Raw genomic sequence first — 26,635 nt, 5'->3', positions numbered from 1 at the left:
AATATAGTGGCTATAAAAACAGTTCAAAAGGCTAGGAATTGTGTAGTAAATAAATCATTTTCTGACTCCCCAAGGCCAACTTCAAAACACAATGTGATGGAATACTCCTCACTTGTCTGGATGAGTGCAGCCCCCAACAACACTCAAGAAGGTTGACACCATCCAGGACAATTCTGTGCACCTCCAAAACATAGTAGCAGCAGTGCGTACCATCTACAAGATAAATTGCAGAAATTGACGCAAATATCCTCAGATAGCATCTTCCAAAACTAGGACCAATTCAATCTCAAAGGACAAGGGCAGCAGATACATGGGAACACCACCACCAGGAAGCCACTCACCATCCTGACTTGGAAATGTAATCAATGTTGCTAGGTCAAAATCCTGAAACTCCCTTCCTAACAGCATTGTGGGTGTACTCACACTAAATGCACTGCAGCGGGTTCAAGAAGGCAGCTCACCACCACCTTCTCAAGGGCAACCAGAGGTGAGCACTAAATACTGACTGAAACAGGGAAGCCTGCTTTCCCTGAATGAATAAGGAAATACTTAATGTTAAGCCTTTAATTCGTGTCTGAATTAATGAAGTTGCTGAAAACATTTTTTAAAAGAGGAGCGTTGAACATAATTTGCTCCCTACTCACTGTTAATTTGCTTCCAAGTGAGTTCCACAGAATCTTGGTCAAAGTTGCCACATCCAGAGACTGACGGATCCATTTGTCCAGATCTATAAAGGTTGCAAGTGCATCAGTAATGTGCTTTGTCTCTGGATTCTGGAAATGACAGAAAAGAAATTCCTAAAATAATTTAAACTGAATTTCTAACTTGTTACTCTCTCTACCTTGTTATGTTGCCATTTATAAATCTCCTCCGTATTCTTACTGAGTGATATGTTAGAAGTGGCTCTAAATTTCTAAAAATTTTAATGTCAAATTGTAGATAGAGATATTCACCTCTCTTGACATCAGAAAATGGGAAAATTAATAACTGCTCTTCCCAAGAACTTTAAGCGATCTAATTCACTGCCTGTGGTTCTATAATGTAAATTGAAATGCTAAGGTTTTTTCAGAGTTTATTCCTCACTTAGAGTACTGTTGGACTATAGTATTTTACAACCAATTTCACATTTTTCAATTGGACAGCATTTCATTGCCTGTAACATTCATAAGACTGTAATAGAACATAGAAGAACATAGAAGAATACAGCGCAGTACAGGCCCTTCGGCCCTCGATGTTGCGCCGATCCAAGCCCACCTAACCTACACTAGCCCACTATCCTCCATATGCCTATCCAATGCCCGCTTAAATGCCCATAATGAGGGAGAGTCCACCACTGCCTTTATATTCAATAAGGTTTGTGAGGCACGACTTGCCCTTCACAAAACCATGCTGACTATCATTGATCACATTATTCCTATCCAGATGTTCATAATACATAGGAGCAGAAGCCAGTTCGTTTGACCTTCCCGTTCGTTCTGCCATCCAATCAGATCATGGCATTTCTGACAATCCTCAACTCCATTTTCCTGCCTTTTCTCCATTGACTCCCTTACTTGTTTAAATTCTGCCTTTCAGTCTTGAATACAATTAACAGTCCAGACTCTACAGTCGTCTGTGGTAAAGAATTCCACAGATTTATTACACTGAGGGAAGAAATTCCTCCTCATTTCTGACTTTAATCTGGAAGCCCTCACTCTGAAATTGTATCATCTGCTGCTAGATCCTCCCACAAGGTGAAACAGCCTCCTCACATCTGTCAAACATCTTAAGAAACATATATTTTATTAAGATCACCTCTCACTTTTCTTAATACCATTGAGTAGAACCTATTCAGCCTCTCTTCATAAGACATGTCTTCCATACCCAGAATCATCCTCGTGAATCTTTTCAGGACTTTACCAATGCTAATATTTCCTTCCTTAGATAACGGGAAAAAACTGTTCAGAGTCTTCTCAGTGTGCTCTAAGTAGTGTCTTGTACAGTTTTAGCAAGACTTAACAATTTATATATTCAATTCCCTTTGAAATAAAGGCCAACATTCCATCTGCTTTCCCTAATACCTGTTAAACTTGAATGCTAGTTTTTCTTTCCTGATTTATGTGCAAAAATCCCTAAATTCGTCTGGGGGCTTCAGCTTTCTGCAAACTCTCCATTTAAATAACATCCAGCTCCTCCATTTTTTCCTGTGCAAGTACATAATCCCACTTTTCCCACATTTGAGTTCAGCTGAGGAATACAAAATAGAGCATAACAGTCTTTCAGGTTGGATGAGATTTAGAGAGGAGGAGCCGGGGGTCATTACTGGGAGCCTTACTTTTCCTGACATATATTAATGACCTGGATTTGTGTGAGTAGTCAATTTCAAAGTTTGCAAGTGAGACAAATCTCGCAAGAAGTGTAAACTGAGGAAGATAGTGTGGAACTCCAAAAGACATTGACAAGTTGGCAAATAATTGGCAGTTGAGATTCAAAGCAGAGAAGTGTGAAGAGACATACTTCAGAAGAACATTGAGAGACAATTCAAATAGGACGTACAATTCTAAACAGAATGGAGGAACAGAGAGACCTGAGTGTATATATACACAGATCTTTGAAGGTGGCAGGACAGGTGGACAGAGTAGTAAATAAAGCATGTTTTTAATTTCAGGTTTATTAATAGAGACTGAGAATACAAAGGCAAGGAGGTGATGTTGAATTTGTACAAAACATTTGTTAGACCCCTGCTACAATATTGTCTACAGTTATTGGTGCCACATTAAAGGAAACATTAGAACACATTGGAGAGAGCGCAGAAGAGTAGTTTGAGGAAACTTCAGCTTTGAAAATAAAGCATTTTGGACTGCTGTCCTTGGAGAGATGACAATCGAGATGAGATCTGATAGAGATTTTCAAAATCATGAGCAGGCTAGAACGAACTGATAGGGCTATGCTGTTTCTTTCACATGTGTAACAACAATGAGAGTCCATAGACTTAAAATGTTGTCCAAACAAAGTAAGGGTGATGTGCTAAAGAACCTTTTCACGCAGCAAGTAGTTAGGGCAGGAAATGCAACACCTGGAAATGTGGCGGAGGCAGTTTCAATTGAGATAGTCAAGATGGCATTAAATGTTTTTTGGATAGTAATGATGTGCAGCGATATGGGGAAAAGGCATTCAATCTAATCACTTGTCTTCCACCTACTTTCGTGTCATCTGCAACCATAAATTATACTAAAAAGCACACAGATCCAAGATTGCTCTACAAGAGGTTACCCTGTGTAATTTTAAGGCCTCTGCCTTTTCCAAGGTAGTCAGTCCTTATAGTCAGCTTAAGCTGTTTAGTTGCTTGGTGTATAGGAATAATGGAAGATTTAGTTCAATAGATTCGAGAGTTAGAATTTCACAGCAAAAATGAAAGTCTTCAATCTATTGAAAATCTATTAAATAATACTAGATGATTTGGGAACTCGACTCCAAGAATGGAGTTGAATATATTTAGTCTGTGGGATTGTGTACAATAGCAGTGAAGATGTAAAGTTAGTCTTTACTCAAAGAATCATGCTCAATGCCACTGGGAATTATGAGGATTCTCTTGGTGTCCAGAGTAATCCTTAGGGAAAATCCCTTCTCCACAGTAATTTTCTGGTCCTGTTGTAACCATGAGGAGCCCCACGGAATTTCAGAACTACTTGGTTATCCGTGGCATTTCTTGATACACAGCACATACACATGTTTTTTGTCATATCCTTTTTGATCAAAGTTACTCTTTGATGTAACAGACCTTTTGCAAGCCCCAGCTGAGTTTCCTGAGCACATCGATGTATTTCTGGACCTGGAGACGTATGGGCTCGTGGAAGACTCTGTGAAGGCTCACAGACAGCGAAGCATTTGTGGACAAATCGAGGTGAAATCCTTTCAAACTTTTCTTGTTCTTTTTCCAATAATCACTGCATTTATTTCAATGATTAGAGGAGGGGGAGAAAAAAAGTATATTTTTAATAATTACAGACATTGTGATGGTTTGGTAATTCACATAAAACTATCAAGACCAGAATGCTTTGCATTAATGAGGTTTTTCCTCATTGCCCTGCCCTTGCACTCTGCCAGTTGACTTCAGTATTAGACTCCCTATAAAAAGTACAGTTCATAACAGATAATACTGGAACAATTCAGTCCCATCTGGTGCTATTTGACTCCTTTTAAATTATTCCAGGAAATCTGAGCATCATGTCAAGGATAATACTTGTCAGGAGGTAGACAGAGATTGTGCACAGCCCTTTGTGTCTATAAGCTCCAGTCCATTTATAATACACTGCAGATAAAAGCAAAATTCACAGGCACATTATTACAAACAGGACTCTCAATTATGCCAGCTTTCTGATATCACTTAGGTGGGCAGAGCATGGTTTGTGTGCTCACACATTTGTTATGGCCATGAAGATTTTATAGCAGAAGGTAGAAATGATGCTCAGAGAAACATAATTCATCAGATTTTCCATCATTCTTATCAATGGACATCAAATGGAGCTTGAGCTTCAAATAGATGTTCAATTGTTTCTAAGAGAGCACCACAACATCAAAAATGTAATAACCCAAGGCAGCATGGCTTACCTAGTCAGACACAATAAAGGGCTACTTTATTAGACACACTGGGCCAAGTTTTCATTCTTGAGGTGAGTAACAGGAGATTGGAAATTTGTCAGCTCCTCTTGCCTCTTCAGGAAATACTGACTCCAGACATTAGCTCATCATTGTAGGGTGTTGGGAGCTGGCTGATGTCAGACCATCCGATCCCAAAAAGAGTTTGGAAAGCCCCACAGGAGCTTCCGGCCGTAGAGGCGAGCCATTCAAAAGTCCCAGCTCTGTGTGTGGGAACTCATCTTGTAGCCTTTGTCACTCTCTCTCTCTCTCTCTCTCATGCACACACAATCCCCTTAAGCATCCAACATGGTGCCCCAGGCCAAGATATGCTCCCTGCTCCTACCCTTCATGCCCTCTTGATGCCAAAGCAAGTTGTTGCAGTCTTCCTGTAACTGCCCATCCCATTCATCCATTGTACACAATAAATAAGTAATGAAGCAATATAAGCAACAGCTGTATATGTGAAAACAAAAGTTTTAAAAAGGAAATCATTTATCTTTCCACTGTGTTAAAATCACAATCTTTAAAGCACACTACAGTCCAATAAAACTTTTGGTCATCCAGACTTTTAAAGCTTCACATAAAAGCCACTTAAAACTGTGTCAATAAACGTTGTGAATGTTGCTTCTTTACTCTTTCATGCATTGGATCATTGACAAGGCCAGCATTTCTTGCTCATCCAAAATTGATTGCTAAGCAATTTAGCCAACAGTTTAGGGTGGGTCTGGAGACAAAGGTAGGCCAGATCCGGTAAGAACAGCAGATATTCTTCTCTAAACCTATAGTGAACCAGATAGAGTTTTACATCAATTAATGACAGATGCCATGGTCACCATCATCAGTAACTTTATATGAATGATTTATTATTTAATTCTACACTAACAGTTCTAGTGGGGATTTGAACTCTTCTGAATTAGCCAGAGCCTCTGAATTAATACATCACAATGCCACTATCCCTACCCCTGATTTAGATTGATGAGTTCAGATAGTCAGAGCTGCCAATGACTCAACAGCCTAGATAATTCAGCTCTCAAAGCACTCTATTTTGTTCTAATCATGTGTCCTAGCTATGCATTCTAATTCAGTATGAAGGTTACTCATTCATTCTGTATTCAGGTCCAAGATGACATTTTTTAAAGGGTTTCCAAGTAGGCCTAACTTGGCAAAACTCTGGCCCTTTCTTTTTTAAGCTGCCAGCCTTTAAAATGGCATTTCATCCTAAAAGGTGGCAAACTATTGAAATAATGACCAGGGTGTAGGTGAAAAGAAATTTACACAAAGGCCAATTTCCCATAGCCCAAAACCCTCCCATCATAAAAACAAACTGGAAAAACAACAAAAATTGCAATGGTTCTTTGAAGTCTTGAGTGTGAACAGAAAATCAGTGGCAATTAATTTCTAGTTCCATTGAACTTGCTGACCACATCATTGTTTGCATGAAATTGCACTAATGTGGATAAGAGAGGAAATGGAGGAGAGGAAGTATTGTTCTTTCAGAATTACAAAACAAAATTTTAAGGCATTACGCATCTTCTCAATAAATTGGATTCCCTTCTATCCTAAAGCTGTTAGATTTCATCATCATACAGTTCTGCGTACATGTTTACTGCTCCTCCGATGCTGCCTGAACTGCTGTGCTCTTCCAGCACCACTAATCCAGTTCTGTGTACATGTTTACTACAGATCTAGTCAAATTAACTTAGGACCAAAATGAGACAAACCATTGTCACAAAAATATTTATCTGTTGTCTGCTCATTCCCTTTACTTCTCTTTTGATCCAGCTCACTACCTTTTCCTCATTCAACCCTACTGCTACAGTTGTCAGATACAGCTGATTTTGTTCATTTCCACTTTTACCAAACTGCAGCCAGTTTATTTCCTAACCCAAAATCCTGCCTTTGGCATAACTCAAGGATTCACCCAAGGTTGCTTCATCGTCCTCGCTCTCACTCTTCCCTCTTAGAGTATTGACCCAGCTTTACTTTTAATATATAAAATTGAGAATCTGGTGCTCTACCATTGAGTCATGTAGCACAATAGAGGCCTTTTGGCCCATCAAATCTACACTAGTCTCACTTTCTAGCACTTGGTTCATAGCTTTAAAAAGTATGACATTTCAGGTGCTTATCCATGTACCTTTTATATATTTGTTTCAGATATGCTTTCTTTCTACACAAATAAAAACTGAAACTAGACATTCAACACTCAGCAGATCCCTGAAAGCTAGACTGTTCCCATTGTTGCTTTTGATTTCCAGCTTCAAGTTTTGATTTAGACTTGCCATGGCTGCTGGGACTTTAATTTCTTGGTTGTGGTTGTGGGCTTTCTGTTTCCTTGGCAACTTTGTAACAACCTCTATCAAAAGGATTAAGAATTCCCATCTCTACAGCTCTCCCACGCAGTGAGCTTCAGATTCCTTCCACCCTCTGGATGAAAAATAATTTCCTCAAATCCCCTCTAAACCTCCTGCCTTTCACCTTAAAGTTATGCCCTCTTGTTAGTAACCCTTCAACTACATTTTGGCCGGCTGCTTTCTATCCACTCTGTCCTTGCCTCTCTCTCTGTTAACCTGACTCTATCCAGCCTCTCTCTAAAATTCTCCAGTCCAACATTCTGCTGAATTTCCTCTGCACCTCCTCCAGTGCAAGCACATCCTTCTTACAGTGTGGCTACCAGAACTCCACACAGTACTCCCACTGTAGTTTCATCAAAGTTTTGTACAGCTCCAATGTAACCTCCCTACTGTAATAATCTATGCGACGACCGATAAAGTCGTGTCCCATATGCCTTAACTGCCTTATTAACCTCTTTTGCTTCCTTCAGGCAGCAGTGGATAAGCATCCCAAGATGCCTGTGAGCTTCCCAGTGACCTGCCATTCAAGTACTCTAATGCCTTGTTACTTCTTCTTCCAGAGGATCATTGCCATGCTAACTTATTTGAATGGTTAATTTTGCCCATGAACTTGTTTTGTGGGACCTTATCAAAATTTGTCTTGAAATCCAAATACACCATATCCACTGGCTCTTCTTTATCTATTCCACTTGTTGTATTCTCATACTTCAGTGGATTTGTTAAGAATGACTTCCATCCATAAATCCATGTTGACTTTATCCAATCCCATTAATGCTTTCCAAGTATAAAAGCAAGTTACTGCAGATGCTGGAATCTGAAACCAAAAGAGAAAATGCTGGAAAATCTCAGCAGGTCTGGCAGCATCTGTAAGGAGAGAAAAGAGCTGACGTTTCAAGTCTAACTGACCCCTTGACCTTTTAACAAAAGGTCAGTTAGATTCTAAACGTCAGCTCTTTTCTCTCCTTACCGATGCTGCCAATGCTTTCCAAGTGTTCTGTTATCTTTTAACATAGATGTTTAGCATACTTAAAATATTTGATGACTTCTGGATCATTAATCAGTATTATATACACTAAGCTGTCATATCCATCTTGGTTAATACAGGAACTTATATTTATGCAGTGACTTTTTGTAACAAAAGATCCCGAAGGTCTCAGGAGCATTATAAAACAAAGTATGACTTTACATGATGACGTATGGTACTATTTATATTTGAACAATTATTTTACATTACATGTTAATTCGGGGTTGAATTGAAGAAAACCAGTAGTAGTAAAAATAATGGTGGTTGAGGAATAAATGAGGTTCAAGGCTGACAAATCCCCACGGCCTGATAGTCAGCATCCCAGAGAATACTAAAGGAAGTGACCCTGGAAATATTGGATGCATTGGTGGTCTTCTTCCAAACTTCATAGACTCTGGAGCAGTTTCTATAGGTTAGAGGATGACAAAAGTGAGCCCATGCTTTTGAAAAAAAGGGAGACACTTACAGATCAGTTAGCCTGACATCAGTAGTGGGGGAACTGTTAAATATCTATGTTGAAAGATAACAGAACACTTGGAAAGCATTAATGGGATTAGATAAAGTCAACATGGGTTTATGGAAGGAAGTCATTCTTAACAAATCTACTGAAGTATGAGAATGCAAATTTGATAAGGTCCCATACAACAAGCTAGTGGGCAAAATTAAATGCATTCAGGATTGGCTAATGTACTGGCTTGAATTGAGAACTGGTTGACAGACCAAACAGAGAGGGGAAATAAAAGAATTCTTTTTGGGTGGCAGGTGTACTACAGGGATCTATGCTTGGGCCCCAACTATTCACAATATATATAAATGACTTGGATGAGAAATCAAATGCAATACTTCCAAGTTTACTGATAACACAGAACTAATTACGATTGGGAGTTGTGGAAGATGTAAGGAGGATTCAGAGTGATCCAGACAAGTTGAATGTGTGGGCAAACACATGGCAGATGGAATATAATGTGAATAAATGTGAATTTAAACACTTCAATGTGAAAAACAGAAAGGCAGACTATTATTTAAATGAGGATACGGTAGCAAATGTAGATGTACAAAGAGATCTGGGTGGCCTGGTGCACCAATAAAAGTAAACGAAAGGGTGTAGCAAAAGCAATTCGATATCTGACTTTGTTGCAACAGGTTTAGAGTTACTGCTATTATATAGGGCCTGGGTGAGACTGCATCTGAAGAATTGCATCAAATTCTGATCTCCCTACCGAAGAAAAGATATATTTGCCAAGCAGAAGAGCAGCAAAGGCTTACCAGGCTAGTGCCAGGTATTGTATGACTGTTGGGCTGCGGTTTAACAATTAACCACTTTTATACGGGATTGAAATCATGTCTGTTCTTGGTGCGTTCTTACCTTCCTAAGGAACCATCATGAGCCAGGTTTGGAACAATCCAAAGGCATAATGGTTTTGAATTGGAGAATTGAAAATAGCACTTCCAAATAATCACCAGTTCCATTTAGAAGCCCAAATGAACACCACCACCTGGAAGGTTCACTGAAAGCCACTCATTATCCTGACTTGGAAATATATTGCCCTTCCTTCAGCATTACATGGCCGAAATCATGGAATTCCCTCTATAATGAAAAACTGTGGGTCGACCTACTTCATGCGGACTGCAGCAATTCAAGAAGTCAGCTCACCTTCACCTTCTCTAGGGACACTAGGGAGGGGTAATACTTACTGGCCCAGCCAGCAATGCCTTAACCTTTAAATTAAAAAATCAGGTGTTATAAACAAGTGACATTACAATGACTGTAATGGGAAGTTAATAATGAGCACCTTTTCTGTCATTTACCATATTAATCACGTGCTCCTTAACTGTCCAATGTTAATTCCAGGTTACTATGAAATGTTCTTTTTTTAAAGGTATCAGTTTATTTGGAGCTAGTAACAATGATGAACAGTTTGTTAAGGATTATATTGAAAAGTGGGGGAAAAATGTATCATTTGTCTAATTAGGGGTTGCATCTGATCTGCAATTGCTACTAACTATCCATTTTCCACTGTTATTCCGAAGCTTCAAGGACACAACTTCAGAGAAAAAGTGAAAAATGGCAATTAGAGTCAATGAACATTCAATATTTACAATTATGAAGTCATTGAAACTCTATCAATGGCACCTACCGTTTTCCCCTGAACTCGTACCTTGTTTGTTTCGCAATGTGTTCAAAGCCACAGAGAACAACATAGTTCGTGAACGCTGTAAAGTACCTGAAAAGAGAAACAATTACTCAAGGGAGAGAAAACATAACCTGGACCTCAGGAAGTAGCTGAGAGGAGAATAGGATGGCAGAGTGTGAGAGTCCAAAGTCAACAGGTGAGTGCTGAATGGAGAAGAGGACTGACATGGAGCCACAGAACTGTCACACTGGCCAATGATGAAAATTTGCATATCACATTCCCTTCGTCACTCCTCCACATCTGCTTCCATTTGTGACTAAAACTTAAGCCCTCAATAGTGGGTCATACCAATTAAACATGGAAGGTTCTCATCTCTAAAGGCAATGTTTCTGCTGCCAACCTGTCAAATACCAGACTTATTGGAAGCAATGTTACCATATCAGGAGTTGACATTTGAATCTTCCTGTTAATTGTCCAGTGCCACGATAGTTAGGATAGCCAACTGGTTAAACCCAGTTTTGATCATTTCAAAAATTGTCTCTAAACCTTTAATAATCTCCATCTGCAAGGCACTTGTAACCATTAGCTGACTTGCTTACCGAATGTAAACTTCCTTGAGCCGTTGTGTATTTACGAGTAAATAGAGCTCTTTTCGGGTCAATGTGTCCAAAGTATCAGCGAGATGCAAGCAGTGTTCTTCCGATTCAATGTAGAGAGCCTCCAGACTCTCCTCCAAGACAAGGAGAGCCTCTTTCAACTGTGGCCGGTTCTTTTGATCAGATGTTTCTGAAGAAAAGAAACACTGTTCTTACTGACGTCTACATAAATGAGGTCGAGTGTTAGACTAGTAGATGCTGTACCAGTCAGCTGAGCTGTCTAACTGGCATCAGTGCTACTGAACACCACAAAGAGTATACATCAGGTCAACAATTCAATATCTCCTGTTTTGTTCTTATACCCAAGATAAATTTATAGCTGAGCCAGTTCCAGATAAGAACTAAAGAACAAAAATAAGAGAAGACCATTTGTCCTTGGAGCCTATTTCAATCAACAAAATGATGACTGACGTAATTGTGGTGTAAACATCACTTTCCTATCTGCTGCCTGAAACCCTCAAGTCCATTATCAATCAAAATTTTGTCCAACTAAAACTTGAATATATTCAATGACCTAGCATCCACTGCTGGCTGCGGAAGCAAATTCCAAACAAACCTCTAAGAAATTGCTCATCATCTTCTTAAATAGGAGACCCATTATTTTAACACTGTGCTCGTTAATTACACATACGAGCGAATACATTCAAACCCGAGTGAATTTAGTAGCAGTGTGTAAAATTTCAACTGTCCACTAGCTATGAATTTCTCTTGTATAGCATCTAGAATTACCTTTCCACTGCCTTTATTTGATCGTTAAAATCAGCATGGATCTGTTCCATTTACATTTATGTTTCAAAAACTTAAATGGAACAGATCTGTGTTGATTTTAATGATAGACAATCAAAGCAGCGGAAAGGTACCTTCAGATGCAATGGGCAGTTCTGCCTGACGATCACTCCCTGTGAACATTGCTCAATCCCAGAAGAGCCAAAGTGATCAAACATCTTACTGAAAAAGGAAAATAGCTTGGCAAGATGAGGAAGAACAAGCAGAGACGGAATATTTGGATTTTCAGAAAGCTTTTCATTAAATGCCACAAAAGAATTAGTGTGCAAAAAAACACTTGGAATTGAAGATAATATTCAGCATGGACTGAGAATTGGTTAGCAGTTAGGTAACAAAGAGTTAGAAGAAGTGGACTATTTTGGGAGTGAAAGATGATGACATTCAGTGCTTGGGCACCCAGTTATTCCCATTATTTATCAATGTTATGAATCAGGAAATCAAATTTCATATTTCCAAATTTATTGGTGACAAAACTAATTGGGATTGAGAGTGGTGAGCAGGATATACAGAGGTTTCAGGGTGATTTGAACACGTTGAATGAGTGGGCAAATGCATGATAGATGCAGTCGAACATAGCTAAATATTAAGGTGTCCACATCAGTATGAGAAACAGAATGGTTGAAAATTATTTAAATAGTGATCAATTAGGAATGGTTAATATACAAAGGATCCTTACATATCAGTCCCTGAAAGTAAGCATGCAGATGCAGTAACAATAAAATAGACAAATGATATTTTGGCCTTCATTGTAAGACAGCTTGAGTATAAGAATAAATAAGTCTTATTGCTGTTGTACAATTTGAGACCACCCTGCAGTGTTGTGTGCAACTGTGGTCACTTGACCTAAGAATTAGGTTAAATTCCACACAGTGTGGAAACAGGCCCTTCAGCCCAACAAGTCCACACCGATCCTCCAAAGAGCAACCCACCCAGAACCATTCCCCTTTGACTAATGCACCTAACACTACAGGCAATTTAGCATGGCCAATTCACCTAACCTGTATACCTTTGGACTGTGGGAGGAAACCAGACCATCTGGAAAAAACCCACTCAGACAGAGGGTGAACGTGCAAACTCCACACGGACAGTTGCCTGAGGCAGGAATTGAACCCAGGTCCCTGGTGCTGTGAGGCAACAGTACTGAGCCACTGTGCCACCCTACTTAGCATATGAGTGCGATGAAGGTTCACCAGACTGATTCCTAGGATGACAGAATTGTCATACAAAGAGAAATTCAATTAACTGGGCCTTTTTCACAGGAGTTTGGAAGATTGGAGGGGGATCTTTGGATATAAAGCCCTCTATGCCTCAATGAACTTCAAGAAGGCTACAACTAAATGTAGTGAAAAGTTAAGGCCCCAGTACTGTACTTATCCTTTGGACACAACATGAATCAGATCCTGTCAAATAGATTGCATAAGTTTAAAAGAAAATGTTGTTACTTAGACATGACATAACATTCCTAAATGCATATGGATGCTTTCAGTCCAATAATTTTTCCAAATGCTTACTTCCTCGTCGAACCCAAAAATACATTCTAGTAACAAACTGTTATGAAGTTGGGTAGCGTGATTGTAGATTGGGAGACCAGAAGTTAGAATTTGGTGTGGGTAAAATTGTAAAATGCTGGGGGGGATGCTTTCTGTGATTTATTTTCTGTATTTAGAGATTAAAATGGATGTCTGTGAGCAGCAGCTTGGGTTTGCAAGGGCACAGAGAGTCTGAACTAAAATATTTGTATCAAAAGGCCACACAGTTAGCAATCCAAGCAACAGATTTTACCAAGACAACAGGGTTTTGAATTTAGCCAAACAATTTGAACCAGGCATGTAGACACCAAAAACCTATTGAATTTATATCTGATGATTTTGACATCATAGGACCAATCCTACGGCAAATTATTAAATGTCATCAAGGGTATAAAAGAAAGGGCCAGCTGGACAAAGACCCCAGAGCTAACTGTCACCTGCCAGAGTTAACAGCTCTCACCTCTCAAGAGAGAAATTGGATCTCACAGTCATCTATGAATTTTAAAAAGCACCATCCAAATGCTAATGGTATCAATGATGAAGAAACAATGGAAAAAAGCATTCCTGAGGGAATAGGAGGAGGTGTGCCTGACAAAAGACACAAAACATTCAGGAAGACATGTAACCTGGCTGTAATTTCAAGAGATTAAATTCTATATTTTTTATATAGGAGTAGGATTTCTATTAATTGGAACAACATACCAGTAGAATTTTGTTTTATTCAGGAATAGTTAGTATTTAGAAGGGATTTATTCAGTTTGTTAATAGTTTAGTTAATAAGTTCACTGTTAGAGTCAGATAAATAAATTGTTACTTTTTGATTTTAAAGGGAGTTCAAAGTTTGTGCGAAGATTTGTAGCTCGGGTGCTCGTTGTTGTGGTTCTGTTCGCCGAGCTGGAAGTTTTTGTTGCAAACGTTTCGTCCCCTGGCTAGGCGACATCATCAGTGCTTGGGAGCCTCCTGCGTTAGAGGCATGGCATTCATCCACAAATTCCATCAACAAACACATCGACCTGGACCCAATATACCAACCATTACAGCGGACAGCTGAAACTGACAACCCGAAGCGGCAGGGACAGACCACTATAAACACCGGAGGAAACATCAAAGAAGCGCTTCGCAGGAGGCTCCCAAGCACTGATGATGTCGCCTAGCCAGGGGGACGAAACGTTTGCAACAAAAACTTTAAAGGGAGTGTCAGGGATTAATTTTATTTAACCACTAGAAGTTGCCAAAGAGCAGGTTACACCACTTTTCATACTATTTTTACAGATTATATGGCGAAGTGCTCCTCTTTGGGTGTTTCAGTTTCAGTTTGCAGAGAGGGGTCAACCTCCACTTTATAACTATATGTAGCTCAGACACAAATGACAAAGATGTGTTACATCACCAATGTGCTAATCTTATGTTCAGATGGGATGGATTTGGTGACATTGCAATGGCGATACGAGGGATCGACTCAGATTAAATTTGTAACTCTGCAAACATGTCCAGATCAGTTTTATGAAGGTTCCATCTGCAAAATGGGCTGAATTTGCCCTTTTAAGTGTCAATTTCAGGGAATTCTGTGGAAGAGTTTTCTCTGAGCTGAGGCAATGTTTCTCATGCAATTTTCCACCGCTCACTTGATGAGCTGGGTGTTGTCCTCCACAGCATCACTCCTTGCAAAATCTTGCATTCAGCACAGGCAAGAACCCAAACTGGTGTCACGACTTCACAGCCTTCAGGCCACAAGTGCCATTTTTAAACCCCAAATGTACACCATTTCAATCACTAAATCAGAAAATGCCCTTAGTAATTTGGTTTGTAATTCCAAACAATATGGCTGAGGTGGGCAAGCTTGACACCCTTCTTTGTCATCAGTGACCTAGTGGATGGGATGGAGAAGAGGTGGGCTGTCCTTTATTATCTAGGACCACCAGGGGAGACCAAGTCAACAGTCTATCTGGAGCAGCGATCTGGATCAGTGCAGTATCCATGTCTCAGAGAATCGCGCAGCAATGCCACAGGAAGGTTAATGACCTTTACCACTTCATGAGTGTAAGTGCCACCATCTTCTCTCTACACCTCTCACACATTAACTCCACAACTCCATCTCCCACCAACCCTCCAGGATTACCACCCTATTGATACAAGCAGCATCTTGCCTCAATGATTGATATGGGAGAAAGTGAGGACTGCAGATGCTGGAGATCAGAGCTGAAAATGTGTTGCTGAAAAAGCGCAGCAGGTCAGGCAGCATCCAAGGAGCAGGAGAATCGACGTTTCGGGCATGATTCCTGAAGAAGGGCTCATGCCCGAAACGTCGATTCTCAATGATTGATATCTATCCCAAACTCCAAACTCCTAACCCTTTTCACTCTCTGCCCTTCACTCACTTGGGACAGCTCACCACTGCTCCTGACTGAGGACTGGCCAGACCCTTGACTGATGTCTACATTGTTCCCTAACTGACTTACCAGTAACTCTCAAACTGGCTTCATTCATCCTGCAGGACTGACTGTGACTGACCCAAATCATGGACTGTAAGGACACAGATCCTGATCAAGTGCCTAACAGACTTTGGTCAATGAGATCAGACATGCCCTTGTCTGACTGTGGCAGCATACATTGACAAACTGTTATCCCCTTTTAACCGGACTAAGGACTACTTCCCTTAGATTCTCAGAAGTGGCCATGTGTGTTTGCTACATGTCCTGCTGAGACATGCAGTAGGTATGACATGGATATAGCATGATGCTGTACAGCAACATGTCCACCCCATCCCTTGGTTATTTGGTGCTGGCTTGCTGGACAAACTCTCAGGCTTTTTGTCTGTGCTAAAAGGCAAGGTGGAACTGCTGAGAAACTGTGTTAAGTGCAAACCTCAAAGAGGCAAATTATGTCAGAGATGCTGAGAGTGAAAAGTGCGTGCTAAGAAAGTAAGCTAAGTGTCCTGAGATGTACCCTATTCAAATGTATGACATGGGTGTCTATCCCTGCGTACAAAGTGGCCTTGCAGCAGCATTGCAATGTAATGTGCCAGTGAGCTCCAAAGTGAGGCCAACATGTGCTATGACAATATGGTGACGCTGGTGCTTTGCCAATGGATGCAGGATGGAACTGGTCACTCCCCAATGAGCATGCTGCAAGATGGTGGAGAATACTGGCCAAGGTGGAACCCTGGAAAAGACACCAGCAACCTGCAGCCGCAAAGTAACTACTGACTTTCAAGGTGGGAATTGCGATGTCTGGCTTCTTAGCAGTATCCAGGGGAAAAGCAACCTGCATGAAATGACATAGGACTCCATAATAATGAGAAGTTTCTGTATGAAAATGGTGCCTTTGCCACTCACTAATGAGATTCTCATCTAGTGATTTTGAAACTTTAAAGGGAAAATTGGACTCTTTATCTTGCCATTGAGAATATAATATTCTCATTCTCATTGTATCCTCACAGCTCTCTTGCCATTGCCCACATCATTCAGACACTGGGAATACTCTACCCATTAGATATGTGCTTCCCCCAATCTGAAAAGATCATTTGGGTCAAGAAAGCTTAGTCCATATGCAATTTTAAAAATTCTACAGGTCCTTAATGATCAGATCAATCTATTTCTAAAATAACTCCAAGACTTTGTTTCTATATCTATTGTAACAAACATCCTGATATTCTTTCTAAATTTTCCAATTTGTCCCTTAAGTCACATTCATGGTTTCCAGATTTTTCTGAATCATGTGCTCTCTTTAACAATCTTTCTTCACAATTACCTTAATTCAAGATGGAGGAATCTAGTTTTTTTGCTAGTTGTACCATTTTCAGACATTGGCAATGTCTGAGCACACTCCAGGATATCAGTGTTCCCCTTTCACTAATTCTACACACAGAATATTTGTTGTCAGGCTGCTTATCCATTCTGTCTTTCATGAGACAAAACTTTATCCAGCTAAACATTGGTAAGGCAAAAACATCATCTTCAATCCTCAATCCAAACCATCAACTCCATCCCATTCCTTGGTCTCGGTCTGAGACAAATACGAGACTGCTTAAAACCTTGGATTCCAAATTATGTAGAACCCAATTCAAATCTCACTAATAAAGACAGCTCAATTCCATCTATAACACCATGTGTCAGGGTGACTGAGACTGGTGGAGTACTCCATATCTTTCAGTGATCTTACTATTCCATTGACCACCACATGAATTTAAATGCTTTAAACAGTTACAGATATGGCTAATTACATATTTTAGTTTAATTAGATATAAAATAAAAAAGATCGGTGAACTAGATTTCTTTAACAAACAACAATGCTAGGGGAAAATAAGACTTATCTGGCAAAGATGCAAAGCTAATTAACACTTTGAAATATGAAAAGAATTAATTTCAATCTTACAAAATGACCTGAAAACAAACAAAAACACAACCCATCACACCAGGAAAATATGGATCCTTCTCTCTACAGGGATGCGCTTTGGAAAGGAAAAACTTTAAGCAAATGGCGAATAGTTCCTGAAGACAAGGGTAAGATGTAAAATGTTCAATTGGTTAGTGTTTTAGCATGTATAGCTGGAGGGCACTAAACTGACGCAGTTGTCTCTGAGATCTTTACAAATGCAGTTTACCTAGGAACCACAAAATCCTCGATTTTTCTAGTCACTCAGATTTATTTTGTTTTCATAAGGGTTTTCCAGAAAGAGGAGAGCTCAACTGGGAAGCTCCTTTCATTCAGCAGGGTGGTCATCCACCACATCAAACAAAACCCAAAATAGACACTGAAACCTATGGTCATTAACCCAGGTAGATGCTTTTAGCAAACAAATAGCATTCCAAAACTGAGGACAAAGTCAGCTTGAAAGACACTGACAAATGGAGGCCTACAACGATGGGACACATTTTACTTTACCTCTTCTCCAAGATCATAGTGCAAAGGCTTAATGAGGTAGTATAGCGAAATTTTAGACAGAAGGATCTCTCCAAGATCATAGTGCATCTTCTGGCTGCAATGAAAATATTGCTATCCTAGAGAACATCATTAAGGGAGCAAAAAGAAATAAGAAAGACCTTGTTTTTATTCGGTTTAGCTAAAGTTTTTGACTCAGTGGGTCATAAGTTTATTTTTAAAGCTTTGCAAAGGGTGGCCATACCGAAACAATTTATTCAATTAATTACAAATGTATATCCAAATAATACTACAGCAATTGGGGGCCATAATTGTAAAATGGATTTTATTAAAATTGCTAGAGGGGTCAAACGAAGTGATTCCCTACTCCCTCTTTTATTCAATAACACATTGGACCCACTGGTCCACCCTCAAAGATACAAGGTCGGGTGTTTTTATGAGTTTTAATGAAGAAAGTATCAATTGTTTGGCCCTCGTGTTTGCAGATGATACAGCTTTGGTTAACGTCTTGCACCTGGGAATGGAGAAAAGTTTGAGAATCGTCCTGCGATTTTGTGATGGTACTGGTCTTAGCATAATGACCAAGGGTTTCCACATTTTGCATAATGGAGAAAGACCTTTATTTATAATTACACAAAGAATTAGATGCTGGGTGGTAATGAAATTCAGTACATTCCTCCATTTTCTGCCTTGGGATCCTCCAACCCCACGGTATCAATATGGATTTCAACAGTTTCCTAATTTCCCCTCATCCCATCTTACCCCAGTTCCAACCTTCCAACTCGACACCATCCTCATGACCTGTCCTACCTATCCATCTTGCTTCCCACTTATCCGCCCTACCCTCCTCTCTAACCTATCACCATTATCCCCACCTTCATTCACCTATTGCACTCTCAGCTACCTTCCCCTCAGCCCAACTCCCTCCCATTTACCTAACCCCTTCCCTCCCACACCCGCAGCTTCATTCCTAATGAAGGGCTTTTGCCTGAAATGTCAATTTTCCTGCTCCTCAGATGTTGGCTGACATGCTGTGCTTTTCAAGCACCACACAGTTGATTTTAATCTCTAGCATCTTCAGTCCTCACTTTCACCTACTTATATAGAACCCTATTTGAGGGATAAAGAGGGAAAGGTATGGAAGCCTGATTTTGTACATTCAAGAAAGGTCTGAAAATCATCATTGTTGATGTAAATGTATGTTTTGAGAATGAGGATAATCAGTGAGAGAGAGTCTGGGCCTGTTAAATATAGACACCTTAATCAAAAAAAGATTACCTACCCTTACAGATGGCACAGAGATTTCCTTTTCTGTTTTTGTTGTAGGTGCCAGAGGCAAATAGACTGATCTGAACAATAAGCTTAAAAACCATCTCAGCATTCAAATATATCATTCCTTTGTCCAAGAGAAATTGGGACTTACAATTTCCTTAAACCTATAAATTCTATTAACCCTGCAGAGTTTTAGTGACAGCTAAACTACTTTATCTGTGCACCAATAACTTTTATGATGGTCCATGGATGTTAATATTATTTTTGTGTTTTATAGTTCTAATATTTTAATATTTGTTTTATTATTTTAGAATTAATTATTTTAAGATATTTTAATTGTTTTAGTATATAGTTTAAGGCATTTTAGAAGTCGGTAATTTCAACCGTGGGTGGCACAGTGGCACAGTGGTTAGCACTGCTGCCTCACAGCGCCAGAGACCCGGGTTCAATTCCCGCCTCAGACGACTGACTGTGTGGAGTTTGCACATTCTCCCCGTGTCTGCGTGGGTTTCCTCCGGGTGCTCCGGTTTCCTCCCACAGTCCAAAGATGTGCAGGCCAGGTGAATTGGCCATGTTAAGTTGTCCGTAGTGTTAGGTAAGGGGTAAATGTAGGGGTATAGGTGGTTTGCACTTCAGCGGGTCGGTGTGGACTTGTTGGGCCGAAGGGCCTGTTTCCACATTGTAAAGTAATCTAATCTAATCTAATCTAATCTAAAACGTTTGTAGTTTTAGATGAGCACGTATAAGGGTGGAGGGTACTGTTAGGATGTTAATCACTAAATTTCACACACAACACGTCAGATGATGTAAATGCCTTTGGACTATAAATTAACTTTGGACTATAAATTAACTGGTGCTACCCAGTTCTGTATTCCCATTCATCCTCAGTTTGGTGAGTTGCTTTAAGCCCATTATGTCTCCTTCTCATCTCCTTATCATAGCTTGAGGTAGCTATATGGAGGTGTCCTATACATCAAAGAGCAACATAAGAACTCAGCAAAAATACTATATATGGTGAGAGTATTAAATCAGCCATGATTTCATTGAATGGCAAAGCAAACGCAATGGGCTGACTGCCCTAATTCTGCTCTAATGTCTTATGGTGTCACAAATTGCATAGGGTGAGTAAGTGGGGAGAAAGTTGCATATATGAACAAGGGTGATCGATCATGAACCCAGGTGGGAGGTGGGTGCAGTTCAGAGATAGAGTGAATGAGAAATATTGGTGAGAAAATGGTGACACACTAGCGGAGTAGAGAAGGAAATTGATCATCTTCTGGGCAATCCAGATGGCTAAGACTACTCTAACTCAGGCAGCAACCTTGCAGCAGGTTGGCATGGTCTGATGTTGTGGGCTTCATTGCTGGCCCTGGATGAACAGGAGGTCCTGCCTGTGCACCACCCCATCCAGCAGGAGTTCCAGAACCATGCTTGTAAAATGGGATACCAATTGCACCCTGTCAAGAATGTCAAAGACATCAAGAGCCATGCAGCTCAGCTCCAAAGTGACAGTTGTTGTCCGGGTGCTAGGATGCCAATCAATTCTCAAATCTCCAGTGAGTAGTGAGTGACACTGGAATGGCATGTGCTAAGATGGGACAAGCTTCAGATGAGATATTCGCCATAAGGCTGAAATTTCATATAATACAGCAAGATTGATATGATTCAGTGATAAATCACATTTGACCACATGGCAAGAACCACTCCACCAAGCTCTACTTGACTAGCATTTAACCAAAAAGTACTAAAGATTCAACTCATTGTATCAACCTCAATACTGTTTATTATTAATGCCCCAGGTGCAACAGGAAAATTTGGTAGAACATCCTGTGACATATGATCCTAATTTTGAAATATACGTAGGATTCTAACTGCTAAAGCTACAAAGTTAAGTGTGGATAGTTTAGCAGATAACAAATGTATGTGGAAGGAAAATGTGCTGCTTCTGCACAGGGAATGGTCTAGTTCAGAACTAAAAATTCTCAAGGCTGCTCTCAATTTAATCTACATCAGTTGACAATTTTTTTTGTATAAACCTCACCAAATTATTTTCTTCCCTCCCCTACTTTTATGCAATGTAGCTTCATCTATCAGCCTCCCTAAACCATCTCATTAATTGGATGCTCAAGGTAATGTATTCTATTCTGCTGTAGGTTTAAAGATTACAGATCACTAATAGGCTTGAGAGAATGAAGTCTATAAGACGTTAAGTATTCTTTTTGGCTCAGTCTTAAATTATTTTAAGATGAGTCAACATTTGACAATTACTTACCAGCCTTGACAAGAGGCTTTAGAATGTGAGTTTTCAGATCAGTCAGTGAATTCTTGAAGGATTGCTCCAACTTGAAGAGATAGGCAGCTTCCCTTTGGCATTTCTCCTTTAGAGAATTTAAAAAAAAATCAATAATGCTAAACACCACACTTCATCTGCAGAAACATTAAACAGTGTTTTAGGTAAAATCCAGCTTGATATTATATTGTAGAAGATTGTGCACTGTTCCACTGTTTTGAGGGTCTAGGAGAGAACGTGAATGCATTAAAGATGGTTTAAATGAAATACAGGAAAAATCAGAGGCACAAGGACCATAATAGTATTCAAATAATAGCTTACAATATAGATCTTGAGTATTGGCGAAGAAAGTCACATTTTCTCCAAAGTTTTGACTTGCACTCAGACATGTTCATGAAATATAAACAAAAAGTGCAACATGGAAGGAAAAGGTAGTTGGTTTGAAAGGACACAACACCTGGAACCGAAATTGGTTAGCTTGCAAAGCTATCAACTGAAACCAAATGTAAAAGGAAGTTGGTTTATTATCAAGTTGATTTTAATCAGTTCAGTCATTACCCTTTCTTGTGGTCTGCAAGTTATTTCACTGTCACCTTACAAAGTGGTCCTGCTGGAAGTGTGGGATCAAACAGACAGCCATCACCCAATAAACGTAAGGTTGATATTTTGATGGAAAGATAGAACAAAAGGTCTTCTTAAATTGAAAGATTTTGTGACATTAAAAAAATTCCACAATCCAATTTTTAGAAACCAGATGAAACAAAGAAATAGGTCTGTGCTGAAAAAGTCACTAAAAGTTAATGGACAGATTTGCACAGCATGTAATAAAAGGTGATTGGAAAATTAACTTTTATCATAGTAGATGAACGCAAAAGGTGAGGAGGTTATTTTCATTTATACAAATAAATGCTAAGAATCGTCTAGAATATTGCAGTATGAAGCATCTAAACAGCTATATTTAAAAAGAGCAAGTTAATTGTAGGTTCACACAAATATATCAGGGCTTCAAGAGTTAAATTGAGGACCATTTGCATAAATTTTGCATACTTTTCCTGAAGATTAGGAAGAACAAAATTTGGATACATCAGTCAGAAAAAGGACAGTTCAGGCTCAAAGGGCTACATAGCCTATTCTCATTCTCACCCCAAAACAAAACAACTTTAAATGTGTTTTATATGGTGCTTTACCTTAATTTCTGGGCCCAAGTTCAGGATTGTTCTGGAGCTTGACGTTGACTTTGAGAAAGGTGTATTCCAATTTCTAGAAAATCTGGCTCTCTGGAGAAGTACATCTGGATCAGCCTGCTGGACTGGATGATTTGGGTCCATTCTGTGCCTCAACTGAATATTAGAACATCCATCTTCCTCAGCAGATTTTTCGGAAGAGTTTACTGGTTAATTAAAAAGAGAAACATAAGTATTTAAAATTATCCAGGGTTTTCCAGCTGCTCTCTTAAGTGATAGCATTCATCACATTAGTTCACTCCACAAAATTTTACACACTTGTGAAGTTATCCCTAAATTGAGGCATATAGCAGCAACAGCATGCTGGGGCATATGTTGACAAAAAAGATTTAATGAGCTAACAGATACACCTTATTTCACATTCCACTGCCTGTCCATCTGGAACTATTTAGATTTCATAGCAGGTATTTGACAGCAAGTCAAAAAGTGACAAGTACACACACAAGTGATAAAACGGTTAAAATTGAAACATCAGTTTTAGGTTTCAGTTCCGTGAAGATCTGACCTTTTATTTTAAAGATCAGAAAGTCATTTTGAACATTGAGTTCAAAGTAGTACTTTGGAGAATTTGTCATTCAGCTAAATGACCAATATACCACTTGGGAGATAATTGCTAAGATAATTTGTTGACTAGAATTTTGCAACCACTAGGGAGAGAAAGAGAGAGTGAGTGAGAGAAAGAGAGGAGTCAGAAGCACTTCCATGCTGAATAAAGAGGTACATAACAGCAGAGGTGCTGTGATCAGCACTCTCCAGTGAGTCATAGAGTCATAGAGATGTATAGCATGGAAACAGACCCTTTGGTCCAACCTGTCCTTGTCGACCAGATATCCCAACCCAATCTCGTCCCACCTGCCAGCGCCCGGCCCATATCCGTCCAAACCCTTCCTATTCATATACCCATCCAAATGCCTCTGAAATGTTGCAATTGTACCAGCTTTCACCACTTCCTCTGGCAGCTCATTCCATACATGTACCACCCTCTGCGTGAAAAAGTTGCCCCTTAGGTCTCTTTTATATCTTTCCCCTCTCACCCTAAACCTATGCCCTAAGTCCTGAGGTACTTAGAAGTCAATAAGAAGAAAATTCCAGAAGTAAAAGACTGTGAGGGTGCCAAAGAGTAAGGATCCCACAAGGGTGGTGAAGGCATGTATAGGAAATACATGTTAAGTAGGTGTGCGTTGAGTCTGCAGGTTATTTGAAATGTTTCGGGAGAGATTAGCTGAAGAAAATAACATCCAGTAAATGCCAAAAGGAGACAGATTATAGCTGTGCCAGCTGATCAAGAAACATTAACATGAGGGCAGAGGTGACTTCAATAAAAGTTCAAATTTCTTTAAGACACTGCTGGGATTAAAGGGAATAATCGTTCTTTCTGATGTTAATAATGGGATTGTTCCAATTGTTCTTTTCTAGTAAAATGTAGTTTGTGATTTTCATTTGTGTAATAATTTTTTCTTTTACTTTATTATAAGTGCATTGGCAATCTGTTGTGAAAATGTTCAGCAACTGATCCCCACAGTAAGCAAAAAGAAAAATAAAACTTATAGTCTATCAAGCCAGGTCCCACTCTGAGATCTGACTTGTCCAGCAGTACCTTCAATTAGGATCATAACACTGTCATCAATAATAGGAAAGCAGAGTGGGGAGGGAGTGAATAGTATCGAAAGGGAAAGGTGTGTGATCAGATGCTAGATGAGAGATAGGGAGTTGGATGGAAGACCATATAAGGCACTGAAGCTAAGACAGTTATGCATTAATTCCAATATATTTCCTTACCTCTGAATCAAGAGCATCTTTCCCTCGAAATTTCATATTACATCTCAAATGGATTCACACAGTCGGTATCAAAGAAAGAAATATTATCAAACATCTAGTCTTGGTCCATATCCATAAATCCCAATGCAATAAAAAACCTGAGGGGAGTGAAAAAGAAACACTAAATTACAGAATATTAGTAATTCAGGCATTGGAACTATTCAAGAGAAAGTGAGGGCTGCAGATGCTGGAGATCAGAGCTGAAAATGTGTTGCTGGAAAAGCGCAGCAGGTCAGGCAGCATCCAAGGAACAGGAAAATCGACGTTTCGGGCTTCTTCAGGAAGGGCTTATGCCCGAAACGTTGATCCTCCTGTTCCTTGGATGCTGCCTGACCTGCTGCGCTTTTCCAGCAACATATTTTCAGATTGGAACTATTCAGCTGATCTAGCAGCAAGAACCAGAATTTCATGAAGGAATTGGAAAACATCCTCATTCTGCACCTTCTTGTAGTCACAGCCCTTGTATAATATGGTGATCAGAACTGCATGCAATACTCCAGTTGTGCCCTAACCAGTTTTTAATACAATTCCAGCATAACCTCTCTGCTCTTATATTCTATGATGTGGAGGAGCCAGTGTTGGACTGGGGTGGATAAAGTTCAAAATCATACAACACCAGATTATAGTCCAAAAGGTTTATTTGGAAGTACTAGCTTTCAGAGCATTGCTCCTTCAAAATAAACCTGTTGGACTATAACCGAGTGTTGTGTGATTTTTAACACTATACTCTATGCCTTAGTTAAGAAAAGCAAGTATCCCATATGCCTCGACTGCCTTACCCTATCCTCCCTGCTGAAGAAGCATAATGCCAGACTTGAAAATGTTAATTCTGTTCTTCCTTCCACAGAGAGGAAGAGTAGGCCTGGTCATATTCACTAGGCTTTTAATCTAGTTAATTCTCTGGGAACCTGGGTTTGAATCTTGCCATGGAACTTGAATTCAATAAAAATCTGGAATTACAAATCTGGGCAATTAGAAACGGGCAATGAAAGCTGGCATGGCTAGTGATGCCCACTCCCAATGAATAAAAATAAATGCAGCCAGAACAGCCAAGTTTCTCCAGCATTCAGTGTGTTTATCCTTGACCCTCCCCTTACTACCTTCAGGGGCCTGCAGATGTGGGCATCAAAGGTCTCTCTCATCTTCAGTATTTTCCAGATGACAATTTTATCTGCAAGCTGCTTCCAGTCCATTTGGGCCAAATGGTATCTTCCTTTAGTAAAATTAGTCTTTCTCCAACTTAGAAATTGTATTTCCTGCCCATTCTTATCCTTTCCCATAACTGACCTAAATATGACTGAGTTAAGATGATGCTATTTCTCCAAAATGCACCACCGCCCCACTACTGATATGCCACCCCTGGCCAGGCTACTTTCTCAATCTTAGGTCCAGAACATTCTCCTCCCTTGTTGGGTTTTCTACTTACTTTCCAAAAATATTCCCCTGGCATAATTTAATATTTTGTTCCTTCCAAACAGTTTAGTTTTGTTTTTAGCAGGTAGTTTCATTTTTAATTCACTCATAGGATAGGGGCATCATCGGCTGAGGCAGCTTTTTTGCCAGTCCCTAGAAGTCCTTGTGAATGTCGCGGTGGGCAGCATTCTTGAACCACCACAGTTCATATGCATGTTGACTCAAAATGCCCCTGGGGAGGGTATATCTGGATTTTGATCCAGAGATGGTGAAGTAATGGTGATATGTTTCCAAGTCAGGATGGTGATTGGCTTGAAGGTGAATTTGCAAGTCCTGATATTCTCATGTATCTGTTCTTCTAGATGGAAGTGGTAGTGGGTTTTGAAGGTTCTATCTAAATCTTAGCAGGACTTATACGCTTAATGGTAAGGTCCTGGGGAGTGTTGCTGAACAAAGAGACCTTCGAGTGCAGGTTCATAGCTCCTTGAAAGTAGAGTCGCAGGTACATAGGATGGTGAAGACGTCATTTGGTATGTTTTCCTTTATTGGTCAGAGTATTGAATACAAGAGTTGGGAGGTCATGTTGCGGCTGTCCAGAAAATTAGTTTGGCCA

General features: G+C 39.7%; 1 protein-coding gene across 2 annotated transcripts in view; it reads right to left on the bottom strand.

The window, feature by feature from the left end:
• Positions 1 to 26,635, bottom strand: part of LOC122548937 (ALS2 C-terminal-like protein) — a 102,592-nt gene that overhangs the window by 59,376 nt on the left and 16,581 nt on the right. The window contains exons 2-8 of one of the 2 annotated variants that reach the window (XM_043687923.1): positions 24,571 to 24,707; positions 22,735 to 22,937; positions 21,530 to 21,635; positions 10,733 to 10,919; positions 10,137 to 10,223; positions 3,761 to 3,926; positions 645 to 773 (exon numbers count right to left, since the gene is read on the bottom strand). In XM_043687923.1, coding sequence (XP_043543858.1) covers positions 645 to 773; positions 3,761 to 3,926; positions 10,137 to 10,223; positions 10,733 to 10,919; positions 21,530 to 21,635; positions 22,735 to 22,875 — 816 coding nt within the window. In that variant the 5' untranslated portion in view covers positions 22,876 to 22,937; positions 24,571 to 24,707. The remainder of the gene's footprint in view (positions 1 to 644; positions 774 to 3,760; positions 3,927 to 10,136; positions 10,224 to 10,732; positions 10,920 to 21,529; positions 21,636 to 22,734; positions 22,938 to 24,570; positions 24,708 to 26,635) is intronic. The other variant, XM_043687924.1, reaches the window with a different exon arrangement.

Source organism: Chiloscyllium plagiosum, chromosome 4, assembly GCF_004010195.1.
Source record: "Chiloscyllium plagiosum isolate BGI_BamShark_2017 chromosome 4, ASM401019v2, whole genome shotgun sequence".
Classification (NCBI taxonomy): domain Eukaryota; kingdom Metazoa; phylum Chordata; class Chondrichthyes; order Orectolobiformes; family Hemiscylliidae; genus Chiloscyllium; species Chiloscyllium plagiosum.
The sequence above is the reverse complement of the archived record's forward strand: the minus strand, read 5'-3'. Positions and strand labels throughout refer to the sequence as shown.